The following is a 20,080-nucleotide window of genomic DNA, read 5'->3' on the forward strand; positions in this document are numbered from 1 at the left end:
CCTAGAGGACCTTCTGACACGAATGTAATTCGTATAATTCACAATGATACCTTTAAAAGTGAACAACTAGAGCAGCCCTAGAAAAGTTTCATGTCAAGCTGCCCATTTCCAGTAATGGGACCCAACTGGAAGCAAGTAGGAGGCAGAGACAGGACCAAATGAGCAAGTCCCAAGAGAAAGAATACTCCACTTTACAAATATCCATTAAGTTGCAATTCAATTAAAGTAACTGAAAAGAATTCATAAGTATCAGCAGACCCTGTAACTGCTTAATTAAGGATAGAAGCCCAGCAAACACAACTACAACAACAGCCTGATTCATTAGCACCTCTGTGATAGCAGAATGGGATTTCTCACTTAAACATACATTGGTGTTGTGTTAATTTGGTTAGGCACTGGTAATCAATGGGGATCCACCATTCCTGGGGCCAGGAGATGAGGACGATATTCCTGTTCACCTTCCCTCTCCTCTCATTAAAGTTCTTGGTCTACTGAAACAGGCAGTTGATATTCCTATTAGGATTGGCTGGAGAAGAGACAATACAGAGACAGAAGGAAATGAGGTACTCTGTTCAAAGGCATTCAGGGTGGAAGGACACACAGCCAACCCTTTAGCTCATCATGCACATTCCCGCCACCATTTATCAAACCCTAGACATCTAGGACCTCTCCTTATTGCCTCCCTTGTCATAAGGCAGCTTCAAGAGGGGACTTGTAATCAAAGAGAAAAAAAAATTGAAAAATGCCAAAGGGCAGGCAAAGAAAAGTCTCATTTTCTGGTCTTGTTTCATATGACTAGGTAACTGGTTAATTATAAGTCACCTGCTGTGATCCACATGGAAACCCCCTGCCAGGTGGCTGCTGCATTCTTGCTGGTTTGTACAGTGAGTTCCACCCCAGGTGACAGACATCCACTCCCCACCATGCCAAACCTGCCTCGGTCCACAATTCCTCGCACTTATTGCCGTCCCACTGTTAAGAACAAACACAGAAATGTAAATGGGGTAGGCTCAGTGAGTTAGAAGACTCCAAATATCTGACACAAGACTCCTTAGATTACTTTACACTGAAACCTCAAATTATTACCCTCTTCTCATTCAGGCATTTGGTTTACAGGCACTAATTTGATACCTGCTATGCTTAGCCAACAGGACAACTTTCTGAACTGTGCCCTCAGCATGACCCAAGTAGCCCAGAGCTAAGAAAGTAATGCAAAATAGGGCAACATAATATAAAGGTCACAGCAATAAGGCACACGCTCCAGGCCCACCGGTGCTGTGAAATAAAAACGTGAATCATGGGCCAAGCAATCTGCAAATATGTGCCTCTGTATCCCTTTAGACGAGATACTAAGTAAAAGGTGACACACAGGACAAGTGAAAATGAACTAAAAATAAAGACTGAAGGTAAACTGCTTTTGTTCTAAGAGGAGGAAATGTATGGAGCTCACTAAATGCTAGATGAGGAAAAAGGGTGCTTTTAAACAAGTGTTGGGGGCCTGAGGAATGCTGACCTTTCTGTTAACTCAGGACAAGAACTTCCTGTGACTGCATCTGAGAATGAAATAAGTGCACATAGGAGGAGGCCACAGCAGCAGGCGGGGGGACCTTGAACCGTCTCAGTTCTGAGGCGGTAAGGTCACCTGCTCACCGGCTGAACCTAAGCCAGGTGCTCAGAGGACTGAAGGGCAAGAGCTCTCAGGAGGCGCTGGCCTGTTAGCTACAGCTGACTTTGCCCAGCCCCACCTGCTATCCCATCTGACCAAGCAATCATTCCACATGCAGGGGTGCAGGAACCATGACGGAGAGGCCAGCTGGCTCGGGCCAAATGCCACTCCCTATCAAGCTGCGGGGCCGTCTGCCCAAAAAAGGCCACGTAATAACGGAAAGTGTCCACCCCACCTTGAAATCCAGAGGGCTCTCCAAAAGGCTGGGAGTGATGATCCCAGCACATATGGGATTGCTGAACAATTTTCTTGACTTTCCCCTTGAGAATCACAACCCTAACGTCATCTCCAGCAGACGTCAACTTTACAGGGTGCAGGGCACATTCCACAGAGAGCTGCCAAGCCGTGCCATGAGGACCACCTTCCAGGTGAGCAGCTGCACGGTGTAAGCATCGTGTCTGTCTACACTGACGTTCAGCTTTGTGGTTGGTCCCAGATGACCGAGGGACCCTTCTCTCTAGGATCCTCCAGCCATGTTCTCCATCGTATTCATTCTGTCTCCGCAGGGTCACTGCCCTAGCAAACATTTACTTGTATCCTTTCTGAGTTCCTGTTCAGACTAGTGCCTCTCAAGTTCCTGATATCTTCTCACTTCATCTCTTTTATATCCTCATTAGCCAAGGAGACTTTGTTGAGTTTTACAGTCTATAACTGGCACTATGAAGACAACAGGTATACCGAATAGCTTTTCCAAGTATCCATGCCACTTTCTGCACCAATCCTAAGAATTCGTTATAAAAGTACTCAAGATGCTGACATCTTCAGAATGTTCCCTTGACCCTTTAGCATTCACTTTTCTGTACTCCTTTTTCCATTCTATTAGACTGCTGTGAAGAGCAGTCTATTTTAAATTCTGTTCCTTATTGCCCACATTTACTCCCCAATCGTACTGACGAAGATCATCTGTGACTTACCAATTAATCAACAGTATAAAATCACTCCCTAGTTCTTAACTACTTGATCTTTTAAAGTAAAATCCGACACTGCTGACTCCTTGGAATTCTCCCCTCCCTTGGCTTCCAGAAGACTGCTCTCTGAGGATTCTCCATCTAAATCTCTGACCACCAACGATCTGTTCCAAGAACCTACTACTCTTAGTGTCGCCCTTGCTGGTGGACATCAAAATCTGCCCAATAACTCAAGCCTTGGACCTGTTTACTTTCTTTCCCATACTCAATGTCATCCCCCATCCTTGACCAAAAAACCTCAGTCATTCCTTGAATTAGGAAGTCTTCCTCTTAAATACTCTTCCAATCTCTCCTCTCCTCCATCACCAGATTTCGGGCCTCTATCCCTCTTGCTTCTTAACCACTCTCCCAGCCTCCAGCCTCACGTATACCAATGTATCTACCAAAATAAACTTTCTTAACACAAGTGTGAGCATGACACACCCCTGATACCTTGAGCGCCTCTGAGGGGCCACAGTATATTCCACAGAAGACTAGCTTCCATCTGTGTTTCCAGCCTTACCCCACTCTTGACTCTTTATACCCCACCAATACCAAAGGATTCATGGTTTCCTGGACACATCAGAATGCATTGTACCTCTGCATCTTTGTATACCTGCTGGTACCTCTATCTAGAATATCCCTCTCTTCCTCCCCTCCCGTCCTGTCCTTACAACATTGCAAACTCCTATTTGTCCTTTAAAACACAGCTCAGATACACAATCCCTGATCTCCACCTAACCAACCATTCTCTTCTCTGTGCTACTTCTGTGCATTGTAAATAATTCTATTTTCTCACCTAACACCCAACACTACAGTTTGTTCATGTATCTGTCTTCCCTCTAGCGCTTAAGACCTAGGACGGTGTCTTACCAGGATGCAGAGTTCCTTGCTCCAGACTCAAAGAGGAAAGCCAGTAGCTTTTCTTTTAGTGAGCATTTTGCTTAGTCAGGAGGAGGCTAGGACAGCTCCTAGTTCCTTCTCTTGATTTACTTGAATTAATGGGGAGGTCAAAGTCTCCGTGGTAGAGCCACAGGTACGTGCACACATACTGCACAACTGTGCCATTCTATACAGAGTTAAGGAAAGCTCTAGTTATGAATTCACTAAGTCTTTGTGAGAGGAACAGGAAGGAAACATTTATTGATGATCTACTTTATGGCAGGCTTGCTCTAAACCTTTATACATCCTGAGCGGCAAGAAACTTTCTCCAGTTAACTGATGTGTAAACTAACGTTTGAAGAGAGTCAAAAAAACAAAACAAAACCCCCAAAAAAACAAACCTCCCTAAAGTCCCCTGCTTGTACAGAGCAGAGCCATGATTCAAACCGAGGCCGGCTTTCTTTTCCAGCTTTTCAATGTCCTGTATCCCTGCCAGGTTTCTAAAGAATCAGAAGATGCATAATACAACTGCATAGAGTACGGCAGGAGAAAAATGGAAAAGCTTATGTTTCTACCAGGAATTTGCTTCTGTAATCTATCTTTCACAGTGTAAGTTAACTCAAGCAATGCCTTTTGAATTGCTAAGCTTAGATTAATGCCAAGTACACAGAGGAACCAGCTGATGCCGAGTTGAGTGATCAGGCTGCTTGTGTTTCAGCAAGGTACCACCAGAAGGGTTCTGCAGGAAAACTCCAGGCAAGACAGGTTTAAAGCTCTGAGCCGGCTCCATTGAGGTGGTTTTAAGTTTGGAAGCCAGAACTTCAATGTTTTCTTTCCCCTACAGATCTGCAGCCAGGTTTCCAGGAAAGAATAATACTGTTTCTCTTTCACACCTCTGGGATAAAGCTCTGCCAGAAGGATGCTTTTGTTTTGCAGGCAGAGAGCAAAGAATGAGTTGAATATATACCTCAAACCCTGTAACAAGAATTCACTGCTAAGAAACTACTCCGCTACAGAAATCTTAAGAGAAAGGGCACAAATGGCTCCATGAAAGGACTCACACACACTGCCACTCTGCCCCTCAGTTTACTTACAACTCATATTCGCAGACACGAGGGCACAGCCCCTCGGCGAGGTATGGACTTCTTGCGGCCTTTCTTCTCTAGAGCTGCCCCTGAGCTGCAGAAAGCCTGCAGAGCTGGGCAGTGATCAGTAACCTCTTAAGAGAGCTCAGGAGCCTCGCGGAGCAGTGAGGGCCAGGCAGCAACAGTGAGCTTCACGGCTTTCTGCTAGGTGAGTGACTAATCGCACTTAACAATCCATTTAGTTGGGGCCTGAGGGAGACCCTTATGGGGAAGAAACCGTCAGTGCCTTCGAGGAGAGCAAGGCTGAGGCGATCTGGCAGGGGATGGCAAACATGGCCCCCAGTTCTCTTCCCCCATGGCAAATTCTACCCCAGGATTCAACAGAAGTAGTGCTGAGGCAACAGGCTGGCCTCAGAGGAGGTGGCGTGCAGTGGGTAAACACAATGGAATACAATCTTTGGGAATGTATATCGGGGTGGGGTGACCCTCTCCCTCAAAGACCACAACTGCGAAGTACTGATGGAAATAAATAACTTTCTTGTCTGCCGGCAGGGAAGAAATGAAACGGTCTGCTCCTTGAATGCACACATGTAAATTTCTCAAAGAGCACAGTTCACACACAGACTTGCTGGCCTGTGAAATGTTACTAGATAAGACAGGATAAGAAAGATGGACAGTCAGTCAGCAAAGTAAAGGACGAAGGCTTGCCCTGGCATGGCACCCTTAGTGCAAGAGGGAAATACCAGGGACGCAGGGGCTTGTGAAGGTAATGTCACATCTGGGGTTTCATAAAGGATTTGGATCCTAAGGACACTTGAAAAGAATAAAAGAGCACAAGTGGCACTGCCTGTGGAGCTACAAGGGCAGAGTGTCTCGGCGCCTCTGTGGCCTTGCCCATGACTAACACAGCAGGGCGGTCCATCCCAAATGGGCAACACCAACGGTGAGCACTCCATCATTAATGTTTTCCTATGTCTGGAATTCCCTTCACTCAGGCTGTGTGAGGATACGGGCTGTCTTGTTAGCTGTCCTGCACTCCTACGTCCTGTGGTTGGCGGGAATGAGAAGCAGGACAGGACCAGTGCTGGGTCTGCAGTAACAGCAGGATCAAACCTAGGAACTCTGTGTTCACATCTCAATTAGAGGCTGAAGGACCTACATGGGCTCCAAGTCCTGTAGAAAGGAGGGCATGTGACCTCCAGGGATGACTTCCGAGCTCCAAGAAGAATTTTCAGAACAACACATAACACAGAAGACTTACCTGCAAGCAAGAAGGTGATAAGGCAAGTTTCCTTTGGCAAATACAGCTTGAGACGAGACCCACTGAACACATACTCCACCACGGCTTCAGAACGACCTGCCCGCTGAAGGAAGGGCAGAAACTGCTTTGCTTTTTGGGTGTCCTGGGGGAGAAAAGAAGAATCGTTAGAAAAGTAATGGAATCTAGGTAAATGTTTCTTTCTCTCTGGTCTAGGGCAAAAAGTCTGGCAGACCACAGGAAGCTGGGCGAAAAACCCTAGAATATCAGACATTTCTGAAACCAGGACAAAAACAAGATACCGATGTGACTTTCATAGGAGAAATATAGTTAATCGAAAGCTTCCAGAACATTCTCACTCTCTTCTCCCCTCTGTTCAATTACTAAAGTGGATATAAAAATTAGGACGGGGCTTCCCTCGTGGCGCAGTGGTTGAGAGTCTGCCTGCCGATGCAGGGGACACGGGTTCATGCCCCGGTCCAGGAAGATCCCACATGCCGCGGAGTGGCTGGGCCCGTGAGCCATGGCCGCTGAGCCTCCGCGTCCGGAGCCTGTGCTCCGCAACGGGAGAGGCCACAACAGTGAGAGCCTCGCGTACCGCAAAAAAAAAAAAAAAAAGGTTAGGACTGTGGCCTGAAATGAGAATTTCACTCCTCTGGAATAGGAAAAAGAGCTCTTCTTCCTTCTACATAAAATCGACGGGAGAAGACCAATACTCACCTTCTTTGGAGATTAATCTAACCTTTAATTTTCATTAAAAAACCCCCAAACAAACGAACAAAAAAAACCTGTGACACCCGGCTCCTGATACAGCCCCTAAAGCCCTTTCCCAGAAAACCCAAAACAGTTCATCTTCAAACTTTAATAGGCTATGTTTTCCTAACAAGGAGGAGAGCGCAGCCTTCTTTGGGCACCGATACCGCAAGCCCTGCTCCCCACGCTTTTGAGGGATGAGCCAGGACCTGGGGCACACTGCTCCTGTTCCCAGCCTGGGAAATCTGCAACAGCAGGATGTGAACCACAGGGACCAGTAAATACTGCATCATGTCAGCGCAAATAATTACAGGAACAATAAAAACACATGAAACTGCACAGGGCTTTTTAAACTTTTTTCACACATCAACACAAACTGCATGCATTCCACCCTCAAGAGTGCCAAATCGTGGACCTTCTGAACCTCAGAGCTCTCAGCTTTGGAGGAGCTAAGAGCCATCAAGTCCTTTCAGTCTCTCAAGCTAATTAAACAGATGACAGAGTAAGCAAGCATCGAAGTATCACACGGCGCGTGCTGGGGGACTAGTCACTGGATGAATTCAGGAGGTTTTCAGCGCAGCCAGCCCACTGGCAAACTCCCTCTGAGGACAGCAAGCTCTGCACACTTTCCTGACTCGGATGACATAAGCCGTCTGCACTCGCCAAGCTCTTCCTTCCTAACTCTGAGCGGCAGAGCTATTGCACCTAAATTCATGCACATCAGATAATGAAAATTTAACAAGCCATCAAGTATTTGAGCATCTTCACAGCAGCCAAAGGGGCTCCTCTAATTCAGAAGCAGTGAGGTAGGCTGGGATGAAAACAATATTTATAGTAATGAGATTCATCCTTCCCTTCAAACAGATTCCCAGAGAAAAGGAGAGGCAGTCATCCATTCTCAGTGTTTCTAAGGGCACATTGGTAAAAGGTAAGGTAACAATGAGCTTTAGTGGGTTGGAAACTCCCCCACTGAACACTTAAACAAATACGCATTCTACTATCCACACACAGTGGGAAAATGCCTTTCTAGCAGTTGGCTGAAGTCCAGAACAGCCAAGCAAGACAAATGCTCCATGGGAAAGAAGGCACTACTACCTGATTAAAATCCTCTTGCCATACTAGAATAAATCTGGGACATTATTCCTGAGCTGAGCCAATAAGTCAACAATTATCAAATTGATTATCACAAATCATTAGGCAACTTAAGGTCTCTAAAGAGAAGGCCTTCCCTCAAGACTGCAGTAATCTATATTTTTCAGAAATAGACATTTGCTCATCACTGTCTCCTGGACGTAATTACCTGAGAAAAAGATGCTTACAGGAATAAAACAGCACATGCACAGGTACACCTTTAATGCAGCAGATTCTCCTATTTCGCTAAATGATTACTTAGTTTATCAAGAGACATACTTACTCAGAGAATCAAGGAGAAACGAAGGGGCCCTACTATTAGCTATGTAAGACACATAGACAGAGAGACAGACAGATAGATAAAAATAAACCAATGGATGTTCCTCACTCCTCCTAAGTCTCAACCTACAACTTAGTCCTATTCCAGAAATACACAGGAGGACAGCAAAGAGAATGTGACATGCCATCGATTATGACAAAGATTAGAAGTGAAAGCCAACTGTGACAATCGAAGGCATGAAAGCAAATTTTAAAAGCCCACCACAATTGGCCATGTCTCTTTCCAGAGGCAAAACTGTAAGACAAGACATGGAGCTCCCCATCCTCTTGAGGCAAATGCTCCAAAGGCCTGGAGCAGGTGATATGCCCGTGGACCACCTGTTAAAGGAAAAGATGGAAATCTTGTCCAAGGTGGTAGAGTTTTAGAAATAAAAAATTCTTATAAAGCCAATTAAATTGAATGTAATCACCAAAAGGTATCAACTCTTTCAAATCTCAGTCACAGGCAGGCAATGGTGTCTGTCTTTCCTTGTCATCTCAAGCTGTTCCTTTGCTTGGCAAATTCCTTTTCAATCCAAAAATTCTTGAAACCTTTAATATTTGTTTCAGTGGCTCAAAAGAAAAGACTGGCAAGGCAGACTGACAAGTTCCCTCAGGTGATGTAGCTGTAAGTCATTCTCTGCTAATTTAGCTATGGAATTTTTTTTTTTAAGGAATTTTGATTATTAGAAAATGGACTAAATGCTATGGCTAAATGACTTGCCTTCCAAAGAGCCTGTGAAAGTATAGCAACGTGCTAGATTCCAATACTCATTTCTAAGGTTACAGCTATAGGTAAATAAGAGAAAGCATGACTATGAGAACCAGTATAAGGGAGTCCAGTTTAGGCCCTACTGAGGGGTTGAAGATGCCAGGTGGATCTCAAGGGCAGCCAAGTGATCAAGTTCAAAGCATGTCATTAACACGACATTTAAAATTTTCTTCCAATAATGCAAAGCAGGACCTTCTAAGACTTAGTGAAGTGACAGATTTCCTTATAACTCCAAACACATTTTTAAAAACAAAGATTAAAGGCCTCAAATTTAAAGAGATAACAACACTGAGACTTAGGGTGCTCACTGCAAGGTAAGACTATTAAATAGCAAATATTTCTGCTTAGAAGTCCAGCTGCGAAGTCCTCATCCTCGGCTTTCCCATGCTGTGGCCGGTTTACATGAGGTCTGGGAATCTATTGGCCATAGTTGTCATAGCTGAGTTACACAGTCTCAAGGCTTTGAGAATCCATGTAGATAAATGAGCTACAGTTTTGTTTTCTGTACTAACATTCCCCTCCACTGGTGTAAATAATCAAGAAGTAACTGCAGTGCTGAGCAGATAAGTGCTCTTTGTTGCACTGGCACTTTTCACATTACCTGTGCTCCTAGAAAAGCTAATTTAAGGTTGTATTAGCTACATTTAACCTGCTATTGTGGATGGCATCTCTTTAAGGAATGTTTCCGCCTCCTCAATGCACCTTGAAATTGAGAAAGTAATGATGTAACAAACATGCCTGGGGTGACTTCATTTCAAAGAATGTGAATATCTATACTTCAAACTTACAGGAGCAGGGTTTTGAAGGACGCTGAAGAAAAGCAGGATGATCCTTAGGGAGTGGAAAAGGTTATAAAGACACCTTAATCATACACTCCTACTCTGCCCTCACTTCTGGATGGTCAGGCTAAACTTCTTGTAAATGTGGGTGCATGTGTCAATGCCTATAAAAAAAAATCCCTACAGCAGTGAGACTGCAACTTACCTCTACAAAGTACCCTCCTGTGTAAGCAAACACACGTTTGAAATAACTGAATGCAATGAATTACCAAGTTTGGGAGAGTGGGAAAGTTGTGAATGGGAGTGGGGTGGGAAAGAGAACAAGGAAAGCAGAATCCTTATATGGCAGGCACAGGACAGAGGTCCACAAGAACACTACTTACACAGCTAGGTCCCCTGCATCCTTGAAGAGCAGAACTTACATAAATCAAAGTCCTCTGAATTCTGGAACCGGGATTTCGGCTGTCCGTTTACACTAGATGTTAGCAAAGTGAATTCTATGATTTTTCCATTGAAAATAGCCATACAGTAGGCATTAACGTGGTTAGGACTGGTGAGAGGCAAACCTCATGGCACACAGAACAGCACAGGGAAATGGGAATCAGTAAACTTATTAGTTAACAATTAACCATTCAGGATTATCATGTGCAAGTCTCAAATGGGAACTGTTAATGATGAAGCTCACTAATTAGTTCCCATCATCACAATCACTCTTTGATTAACATCATAGGAAAAAGAACTAAAACCAAATACATGCAGAGCTTACAATGGTACCATGGGGGTATTCAACTCCACAAGCACTTGAGAAACTGAACTCGAAAGAGGCCCATCAAACGTGATGAAGCTTCCTGCAGGTATAGCTGCGGCCTGAACTGCCCACTCCAGCAAACCAGGAGCGTTTCTCCCCTAAAAGAGCTGACAATCCTGTATCTATAGGACTGACCTGAGGCTCAAGGACTCCAGAGCACAATGCTGTTTGGGTCCAACCAATCTTAATATTGAAGCAGCAAAGTCTATGTGTACACGAGGACAGATGCAGAGAGAAAAAGAGAACATGGAAATCAGAACTTATGGCTAAGGATACTGAAGCAAACACACTCTGTTATTTTAAGCTGTATTGTGGTAATTCATCATCATAGGTATCTATCTTGTCAGGGCTCTCCAGACCAGGTGAATTACCTCTGCAACTATGTGGAAGACAAATCGTAACTACATCCCTGACCAGAAAGGCGAAAAAGTCATCCATCACCGCACACTCTTCCTCCTTCCCGACCACGGGGCTCTATTGGCCCCATGTGAGATTCCAATTCACACAATGAGTTTATGATTCTCTTTGAGGAACGAGCTGCACAGCAAGATAATCTCTTGACATAAATGGGGCCCTGAGAGGAGATACTTGGGAATAGGCCCAGCTCCAACATTACCGCAAAGCACTTAAACATCTGAAGCTCCCCTTCCCTGGCTGGTTATCAATGTTTCGTGGTGAAATGTCTGTAAACGGGACTGGTAGAGGGTGTAAACATCAGTGAGGCGCAAGTTTAACAGGAATGAAGTGAACACAGGAGAGCGCCCTAGAGAAAACCACTCTGGGAAAAAAAAATTATAAAGAAACAAACCATGAGAAAAAAACAGGTGCTGAAGCTGGGCCATCAATAATCTTTCAAGTGTCGTCTGTGGTTTACAGTTTCTCACAGTGTTTAGTTAGCTGGCACAGCACCTCACTCAGGCTCCAACACGTCAGAAAGTAGGAGAAATCATGTTTCAAGCTCCGGGCTCCATTCCTGGGAGCATGAAGCAAGAGGACATTTGCAGGAGTCCTAGGTTGGAAGAAAGCCCTAAACTTGGGAGGCTGCATTCTAATCGGGAGAACACTCAGAGAACATGACCTTCAGTTTTCTTCCCTGCTTCTACTTCTTTACCAATTATTAAGGGAGGACAGCCTTAAAAAGCAGAGACCAAAGGGCAGAGGGAGCCAGTGTGGTGTGCTTCCCACACTGTAAGAAGAAAGCTGTTGGCCATGTCCTTTGTGTCCCCAACATGGAGGGGAAAATTCCTCCGCCATCAGACTTGAAACGTTGAGGATGCGCCTGACCTCTAGAGCCCTGCAAAAGACAGGTGTCTATGAGTATTTTTATTTGGTTGGTCTTGCCCACCATCTAGCTCTGTTCCATGAGGTACAACACTGAGAAAAGAAAGCAGGACTCGGCAAATGTTAAGAAGAGAAGCACAATCATGTGTTTAGAACGAAAACATGCAAAGCAGCATCCCAACAATCGTGGCAGTCCAGCTAAGAGCAAGTCAAATCCTGTCACAGAGATTAGAGCGGCCCCAGAATACGGCCTGGCCTTCATCTGCCATCACTCCAAGCTGGACGTACCTGAAATCTCCCTCAACAGGGCTCTGGATAAACAAAACTGTAGTCCACTCACATGACAGAATACTACTCTACAATAAAGAGGAAGTAGGCAACAACGCGGATGGATCTCAAATACACGACTCCATTTCTACGACAGTCTTACAAAAGTTAAACTCTAAGGACAGAAAGCAGATCAGTGGTTGCCATAGATCAGGGGAAGGGCTGGGGGTTGACTCCAGAGGGGACGGAAGCATTGTGGGGGATGATGAAAGCCTCTTTTCTTGGCTTTGGTGATGGCTTTGTGTATACCTGTTTATCAAAACTCCATAAGTTACACCTAAATTTAAAAATAAACAAGAAGGGCTTCCCTGGTGGCGCAGTGGTTGAGAGTCCGCCTGCCAATGCAGGGGACATGGGTTCGTGCCCCGGTCTGGGAGGATCCCTCATGCCGCGGAGCGGCTGGGCCCATGAGCCATGGCCGCTGAGCCTGCGCGTCCGGAGCCTGTGCTCCGCAACGGGAAAGACCACAGCAGTGAGAGGCCCGCGTACTGCAAAAAAAAAAAAAAAAATTTTAAGCAGAAAATAGTTTGGATGAGAAAGCAAGGGGTTAGAAGAGCGTAGAAAAAAAAAAATCTTAGCCATTTCCCAAAAGCACCATAAGAAAGTATCAATTCTTAGGCAATGGCTAAGAGAAAGCATGATGTCATCCCTCAGTTGGCTATACAGAGGAAACATTCTCATCAAATAATGAAGAGAGTACTACTAAGTACATACGCCTATTGACATTTCTTTTCTACCTTGAAATAAAATCATTCTGTGATCCGGATTAATGTGAATAAAATAATACCCAATTCCCAATCAAATGAAAATTCTGTACAGGCTCAGAGATTATTCTTTTATCAAATGACTTTCAGTTTCCCAAATTTAACCAGCTGAAATTATGCTGTGAGAACTATTCAATTTAACCTTTAGAAATGCAGTTACAGCCTCTGAGTGGGAAAAATCTGCATTTTATCACCAACAGGAAATACAATGCCCTTCGTTTATTCTCTAAGACAAGAAAAAAAAAGTCTACTTATAAGTTTAGTATAGAAAGTGCAGATGGTGGTGTATCTGTGTCTCAGATAAAGAGAGCAGATGTAAATCTGTATCTACTTAGGATGAGGTATCAGCTCTTACAGTCTGCTCTCTTCCTTTCTTCAGTCCTCTTTCTTTAGCGTGGATGACCAAGGCAGGCCAAGCCACATCCCTCCTCAGGTCTGCCATTCCACTCAACTGTCTCAAAGTTATGGCTCATGATTTGTGGTGTTCACAAATAAACTCCACCTTCTTCCCATCCACTATTTCATCCCAAACTGTCCCTATTCCCATTTCTACAGACTCTAGCTCTCCAACAGATTACTATTACAATTCTTGGTTAAACTGATATTCAGCGTTTCTAAAATCATGACTTTTTAAATTACAGCCCTCCCTGGAGCGCTCCCATCTGCCTATTGACCTCTGCATAAATGGTAACCCGTGGGGCCTGCTACACAGCAGATGCCCTGGGCCGACCCTGGAAATTCCCTTCACATCCTTTCCTAGGTTGTATTTCCTGAATCCATGCCTTCCTCCATAAAAATCTTCCTCCTTACAACCTTTTCCTTAAAAAAAACAAAAAAACAAAAAAAACCCCCACTATTTTTTCATGGAGAAAATGTCTTATCTTGGGTCAGTTAAGTAAATATAGGATTGCTTTTGTAGATTTTGTAGATTTTATTCGGGCGAAAGACTATCCTATTCATGGGAACATTGAATCAACACACAAATTCTTTTCATTATCTACGAGCACAGCAATACACTATATTTCTGATACCACTGGCTGCTTAGTTATATGAAGAAAACATTTTACTGTGAAACTTAATTATAACTGCTCAAGAATATGGACATAAGAGACAGTGGTCTAAAATTACCAATTTATAACAAAAAAAAAGTTTAAAAGGGAGCTTAAACGCACTGGAAGGCATACCTTCCAATTATTTTCAGGTTAATTATTTCTCAAAAAACATGTAATTTATCCGAATTGTAGAAAAACCAATTTATATCACAGACAATTACATTGATAAGAAAATAGTTAAAGATAGCATTCCTATTTTAAATTGGTAAAGATAAACACAATCAATGGGGATGTGAAAAAAGGCCATTTAAATTTTTAACAAGTCTGCTGTTACTTTTCTAAGAAAAAAGGACAATAAATTATTATAGGAATACCACAATAAACATCTCGTACGTTACCAGAAAAAGGACGTGAGAATGGTCTAAAAACATAGCTTATACCTGTATGTGACAGTGAGAATAGGGAACAAAGCACTCAACCAGCATCTGTTAACTCTGGATTATCAATTACAAGGCTATGATTAAAAAGTAACATACAGGTTTGGGGCGTCCCTGGTGGCGCAGTGGTTGAGAGTCCGCCTGCCGATGCAGGGGACACGGGTTCGTGCCCCGGTCCGGGAAGATCCCACATGCCGCGGAGTGGCTGGGCCCGTGAGCCATGGCCGCTGAGCCTGCGCGTCCGGAGCCTGGGCTCCGCAACGGGAGAGGCCACAGTGTTGAGAGGCCCGCGTACCGCAAAAAAAAAAAAAAAAAAAAAGTAACATACAGGTCTGAAGTACAATTTTTTCTTTAAAAATTTTAGATCGATTTTTATCACTTCTAAGGTCTCTATATGCAAGAGGTGAGGATTTATTACAGAACCACAAAATGGCTTGAAAGATATAATTAAAATAATACGTGCAGAGTAAAGAATTTAAACGATGGTCTGACAAAGCACAAGTTTTCATTTCATGGGCAAATCAAGAACTCAGAGGCAAGGAAATTGATGCCATGCTAAACTCTGCCCCAACTGAGACAAGAACACACAACTTCAGAAAAGGATGGAGGAGGAAAAAAACACAAAAAACCAAGCAATCTATGACATGCAATAAAAAATGAAAATAAATGTTAAATAAAGGTTACATGATTAAAATAATTTCAACATCCCCTAAAAGTACTGTGAACATTCAGCTTTGCTTGCAGACATACCAATTTAGGTCCAATAAATTAAGTAAAAAGCATTTTGAAGGAGTTAATATTTACATTTTTAAAGTGCTAACGAAAATAATTTTAAAATTTGCAAGGTTAAGTTCAACTTTTTGAAACAGACAAAAAGGATATCCAGTATGGTAGAAATTATTAATTAAGACAAAAGGTGGTCAGTGTTTAAGAATAACAAATGCATAAAACTAAAATCTAATCATTTTACTCAATAAAGATTTATAGGTAAATAATGATCATGCTAAAACATGTCATGCTATCCTTTGGTCTAAGTTTCTGCTTTATGAAATTGTTCTAAGAAAATAACTACAGACTATGATTTAGCTAAGGAACCAATGTTTGTGTGTGTGTGTGTGTGTGTGTGTGTGTGTGAGAGAGAGAGAGAGAGAGAGAGAGAGAGAGAGAGAGAGAGAGAGAGAGAGAAAGGAAAAAATATTCCAAATAAACTAAATATCCAACAATACATAAGACACAATACTAGGTAGACATTAAAAGTGAGGTAAAAGAGGAATATTCATGTGGAAAAAGGAATTAAGCACCTATTATGTGTCACTGTTCTACGCACTGACTGTACCATTAAGAATGAAAGAAAGTCTCTGTTCTGAAAAAACCTTTCATCACTTAAAAAAGAGAGGGGGGAGGAGAGAAAATGAAAAAAGAAAACAACCCCACATTTTGGTGAACAGATGTATTCTTATTGAAAAATTTCTGGTAGTACTAGTAGAGATGATTTTCTTCCTTTGGCTTATTGATATTCAATGCATTTAAAAACAAAAATTTTGACAGAAAACTTGTGCTAAGAACTGTGTACGTTTTTGTTTTTATTTTATTTATTTATTTGGTTGTGCCGGGCCTTAGCTGTGGCAGGTGGGCTCCTTAGTTGCGGCATGCATGTGGGATCTAGTTCCCTGATCAGGGACTGAACCTGGATCCCCTGCATTGGGAGCGCAGAGTCTTATCCACTGCGCCACCAGGGAAGTCCCCAAGTTTTTGTTTTTAAAAGAAGAAAATACATTAATATTCAGGGCTGATTCAGTTTTGCCCAGATAAACTTGCAAATTATTCAGGTCAGATAACTCTCTCCAGTTTTTTTTTTTTTTGAGCCAAGAGTCAACATTCTCTTGAGTGAATTAGTTCTTCATAATTGTTCCACATATTTTGAGACAAATAAATATTATGGACACTGTAATGAAGTCTGGACACTGATTCGGAAAACATCCCGACCTAAAATTGCATGTGAAACGTGCTCCGTGATTCCTTCAAAAACATCATCTAAAGCACAGAGCTTTATGGCACTGAAGACAGCAAACTAAGCAGCTCTTTTCCTAAGGAATAAAAGTTTAACTTAGATAATTATGGTTCAGAGCCAAAAAGGAGTGTCGACATTAGTTAGAAATACAAACAAAAATCACACATTAGCATGACGCACGAATAAGAAAAATGTGTTCCTAGTAAAGCCAGCAGCACGATGTAAAGAGCGCCATGGTTGGGCTCAGAAACAGATTTAATAAAAAGTACCCAGAATTCCACACATACATGAAAAATGTGCAATGATAGGCTAAACAATAAAGAAACTACCCTTAAAGAAAAATAACTTTAAAGTTGTTAGAATTGTCGTCTTTTGGCATATATTTGGGAATTCTAATTCTTCCTAAGGAAAACTACAGATTTAACCCTGCCTCCAACCAGTGACTTTACAACTTTGATATGATGTATTTGCATATGGATATTGTACTGAGGTTCTAAATGTGAGATTCTAAGGATCTAGCCTATCAATTGAACAAGACCTCCAACTAACTCCTCCTTTAGGCCTCATTTTAAAATCACTTAAAAGATGGTCTCTGAGCACACGGGAGAAGGGGTAGGCTGTGAAGATACACTCTCACAGGTCTCTATACTTCTATCACAGCTGTAATTAGAGACCGAATTGTGTATGACCTAGAAGGACTACACCTGTACAGTTTAATATTCTATCCTCAACACCCAGCACTGTGCCTGGAATATAATAAGCTTTTGATAAATACTAATTGTTTGATCATTCATTCATGACTCAACATGACAAATGCATCTAAAACACAAGCCAGATAGCATATGTTAAATGTCAAGGAGAGATAATGGGGCAGTAAAAGAACTCAGGAGAGAAGGAGTATGGTTCGGGACTTGGATAAAAAGTTTGCAATACAAATACTACTGATGAGGATGATGGGTCATTTTAGAGGACTTTCTGTAGGCTAGGCAGGACGCTCAGCCATTTAATAACCACCACCACCACCATATGAACCATGTCAACTGTTCTAAATAGTTTGGATGTATTAACTCATTCAAGTACACCACAACCTAATGAGGTAATAAGGGCCATTATTACCTTCATGTTACAGATGAGAAAACCATGGCACAGAGATGTTAAATAACCTCAAGGTGACAAATTAATAAGCAATCGAGCCAGGACTTAAACTTGGCTTATCTGATACTGGGGCTCATGCTACTAATCATGTACTCCGTACTGCTGCCATATGCTAGAAAACAGGCATCCTTCCTGTTGTATCCTTCTACCCACTTCTAGTTACTAACCAGCACAGTTAACGGTACATCTAAGATCTAGGGTCACATTCGTTCAAACACAATTTCATACTGTTTAGGTCATCTCCTGGCAGATCAAATCTAAATCAGGCTCTGTGAAGAGATACAAAAAAGATCCCATTTTCTCAGGAGTTTATCAACTATTCAGGAAAACCACTGCACATATGTCAACTGAGACGGGTTACCAATCAATATATCAACAAGTACAAAATCATGATAATAAGTGATTGTGTAAATGCTGAAGTAAGGCATGATGAGAAGGCAGTGAGGATCAAAAGGGAAAATTGCCAGGAAGAAGAGAAAGGGCCTGAAGGAGGAGGAGGGCATGGTCAGGAAAGCTGAGACAGCTACTCAGAAACAGCACATCCATAAGGGAGTCGGAGTCAGTGGACTGAGAACTGGAAACAGTGGACTAGACTGAATATGAAAATATTCTCTATGGTGGGTGAAGTAGCCAGGCGTGTTGCAATAATGTCCTACAAGAGAACACAGGTCTTCCTCCAAATTCAAACCCTCCCGAATCTAATCTTGTCTTACGAATTCTATCATTTCTTCCCGAGAACACCCTTTCATGAGGAACTGAGGCACAAAATTACTAGGTAATTCCAAAGCCACCCTGAGGTCTGATTCGAGAATATTTATCTGGACGTCAACACTGCAAGTAGCGTACAAAATTCTGTACAACATATTCCTTAGGGAATATGTTGGAAGCATGCTAAATAATGCCTTAAAACTTGAGTGAGCAGAATGTCTGTGTTAGTAAAATGACTTACTTTGAGATGTTTACATAAGCGATAGCCACAGGACAACATGAGTTCAATCTAGGGCTAAGCAGTGTTATGATGGTGAAGTGGAGAGTGAAGCCGTGGCTGGGCAGAAATATTTCAAGCTTCATCACATCAGTCGGCAGTCACAGGACAGATCAGACAACCTGATCACACACCTGAACCTGGGAATTGGGAATGTTATCAACTGCCTCCAAAATACCTGAATCATTCATTTAGCCAAGTCTGCAATGGGCTCATTCACAGCCAATTTGGACCCATGAAATAGGCTCATAGAACACTCCCCACATGCACCCAGAGAACAGAAAAGAGAACTGAAGAGCATGAACCAGCGAGAGCAGAATCTGTGCTAGAGGCAACTCTCTCTGGAAAGAGATGACATTTTTTTCTTTGGAAAAAATGCTACTGGACTCCCTCAATTTCTTTTCTCCCTTCTTTGAACAAAGGAAGAAAGACACAAAAATTATAGCTCAGGACACTTAAATAAAAGCTAGGACCCTGTTTCTCAGAGCTCATTTGTAGGCGTCCCCCTGTATGAAGTCAGTTAAACAAGGAATCAGAAGGGAACTAGACAAATTTGTGGCAGAAAACTTCCTGAAAACAGAATTCACGGCAGTGACACACCAAGTCTACAGATTATTTTGGAAATAAGATGTTTTACTGAAAGAAGTAACAAATTTTAAGAAATGCTGTCTCTAATAGTGCTCTAACCTCTGGACAAGTCACCTGATCAAACATTTCTTCAGAGGTGCTGAAATTCAGAGCTGGAACACACCCACCAAACGTCAAGACATAGGGCCCTGTGCTCAATGTCCAATCCCTCTACCTCAACCTATTATGGCGCCTGAATTTTCCAACACAAAAGCTTGTCGGACTGTGACCACCTAGAGGAGTGGGATAGGGAGGGTGGGAGAGAGGCTCAAGAGGGAGGGGATATATGTATACATATAGCTGATTAACTTTGTTATACAGCAGAAACTAACAAAATATTGTAAAGCAATTATACTCCAATAAAGATGTTAAAAAAAAAAAAAAAAGCTTGTTGGTGAAAAAACGGCAGACCCAGTAAGGTACAGGATGGAACTGGGCATTCTGCAGATGAAAGAGACGTATTCACTTTGGAACTGTATTTTTTAAAAGAACTTCTACAACCAAATGACTCTTCATACTTTCAGGTACAAAGGAGGCAATAAAAACAATGTTATAAGTAGTTTTGTATTTCTCTCTTGTTTTTGCAATTTCTTCCCCTATCCGCTTAAAGGATAATTTTCAAACAGGTAAAATCATGACTTCTATACAAATATAAAATAAAGATGTGTCAAAAATTTTATTTTAACTAATTCATGAAGGAACCAGAAAGATATTACAAGTGATTCGAAGCAGAGCCTGGAGGATGGATATATATACAGGCAGCTAGAAATGCTGAAGTCAATTTGCTAAAGACGCAAAACTGTACAGCAAAACTATAGAGTGAAAATGTAAAGTTTGAAAATATTTCTTTTACAGAGCAGAAATTAATTGTATCTGTCTATACAGGGCCACATTTGTACAAACAGGAATCATTTGCATCTTTATTAGGTCTTCACAAGTTAAATTCCCTCTCCACAGGGGTGCAAAACATGCCAGTTAAAAC

At 42.4% G+C, this 20,080-nt stretch overlaps 1 protein-coding gene across 2 annotated transcripts in view; it reads right to left on the minus strand.

Annotated features, from left to right (window-relative positions):
• SND1 (staphylococcal nuclease and tudor domain containing 1) overlaps nt 1–20,080 on the minus strand; it is a 418,829-nt gene that overhangs the window by 142,202 nt on the left and 256,547 nt on the right. For both annotated transcript variants that reach the window (XM_089917436.1, XM_022581894.3), the window contains one exon: nt 5,902–6,043. In XM_089917436.1, the coding sequence (XP_089773562.1) occupies nt 5,902–6,043 (142 nt within the window). The remainder of the gene's footprint in view (nt 1–5,901; nt 6,044–20,080) is intronic.

The sequence above is a fragment of the Delphinapterus leucas genome, chromosome 9 (genome assembly GCF_059928025.1).
Source record: "Delphinapterus leucas isolate spDelLeu-1000000601 "Yukka" chromosome 9, BTC_Dleu_Yukka2, whole genome shotgun sequence".
Classification (NCBI taxonomy): Eukaryota; Metazoa; Chordata; class Mammalia; order Artiodactyla; family Monodontidae; genus Delphinapterus; species Delphinapterus leucas.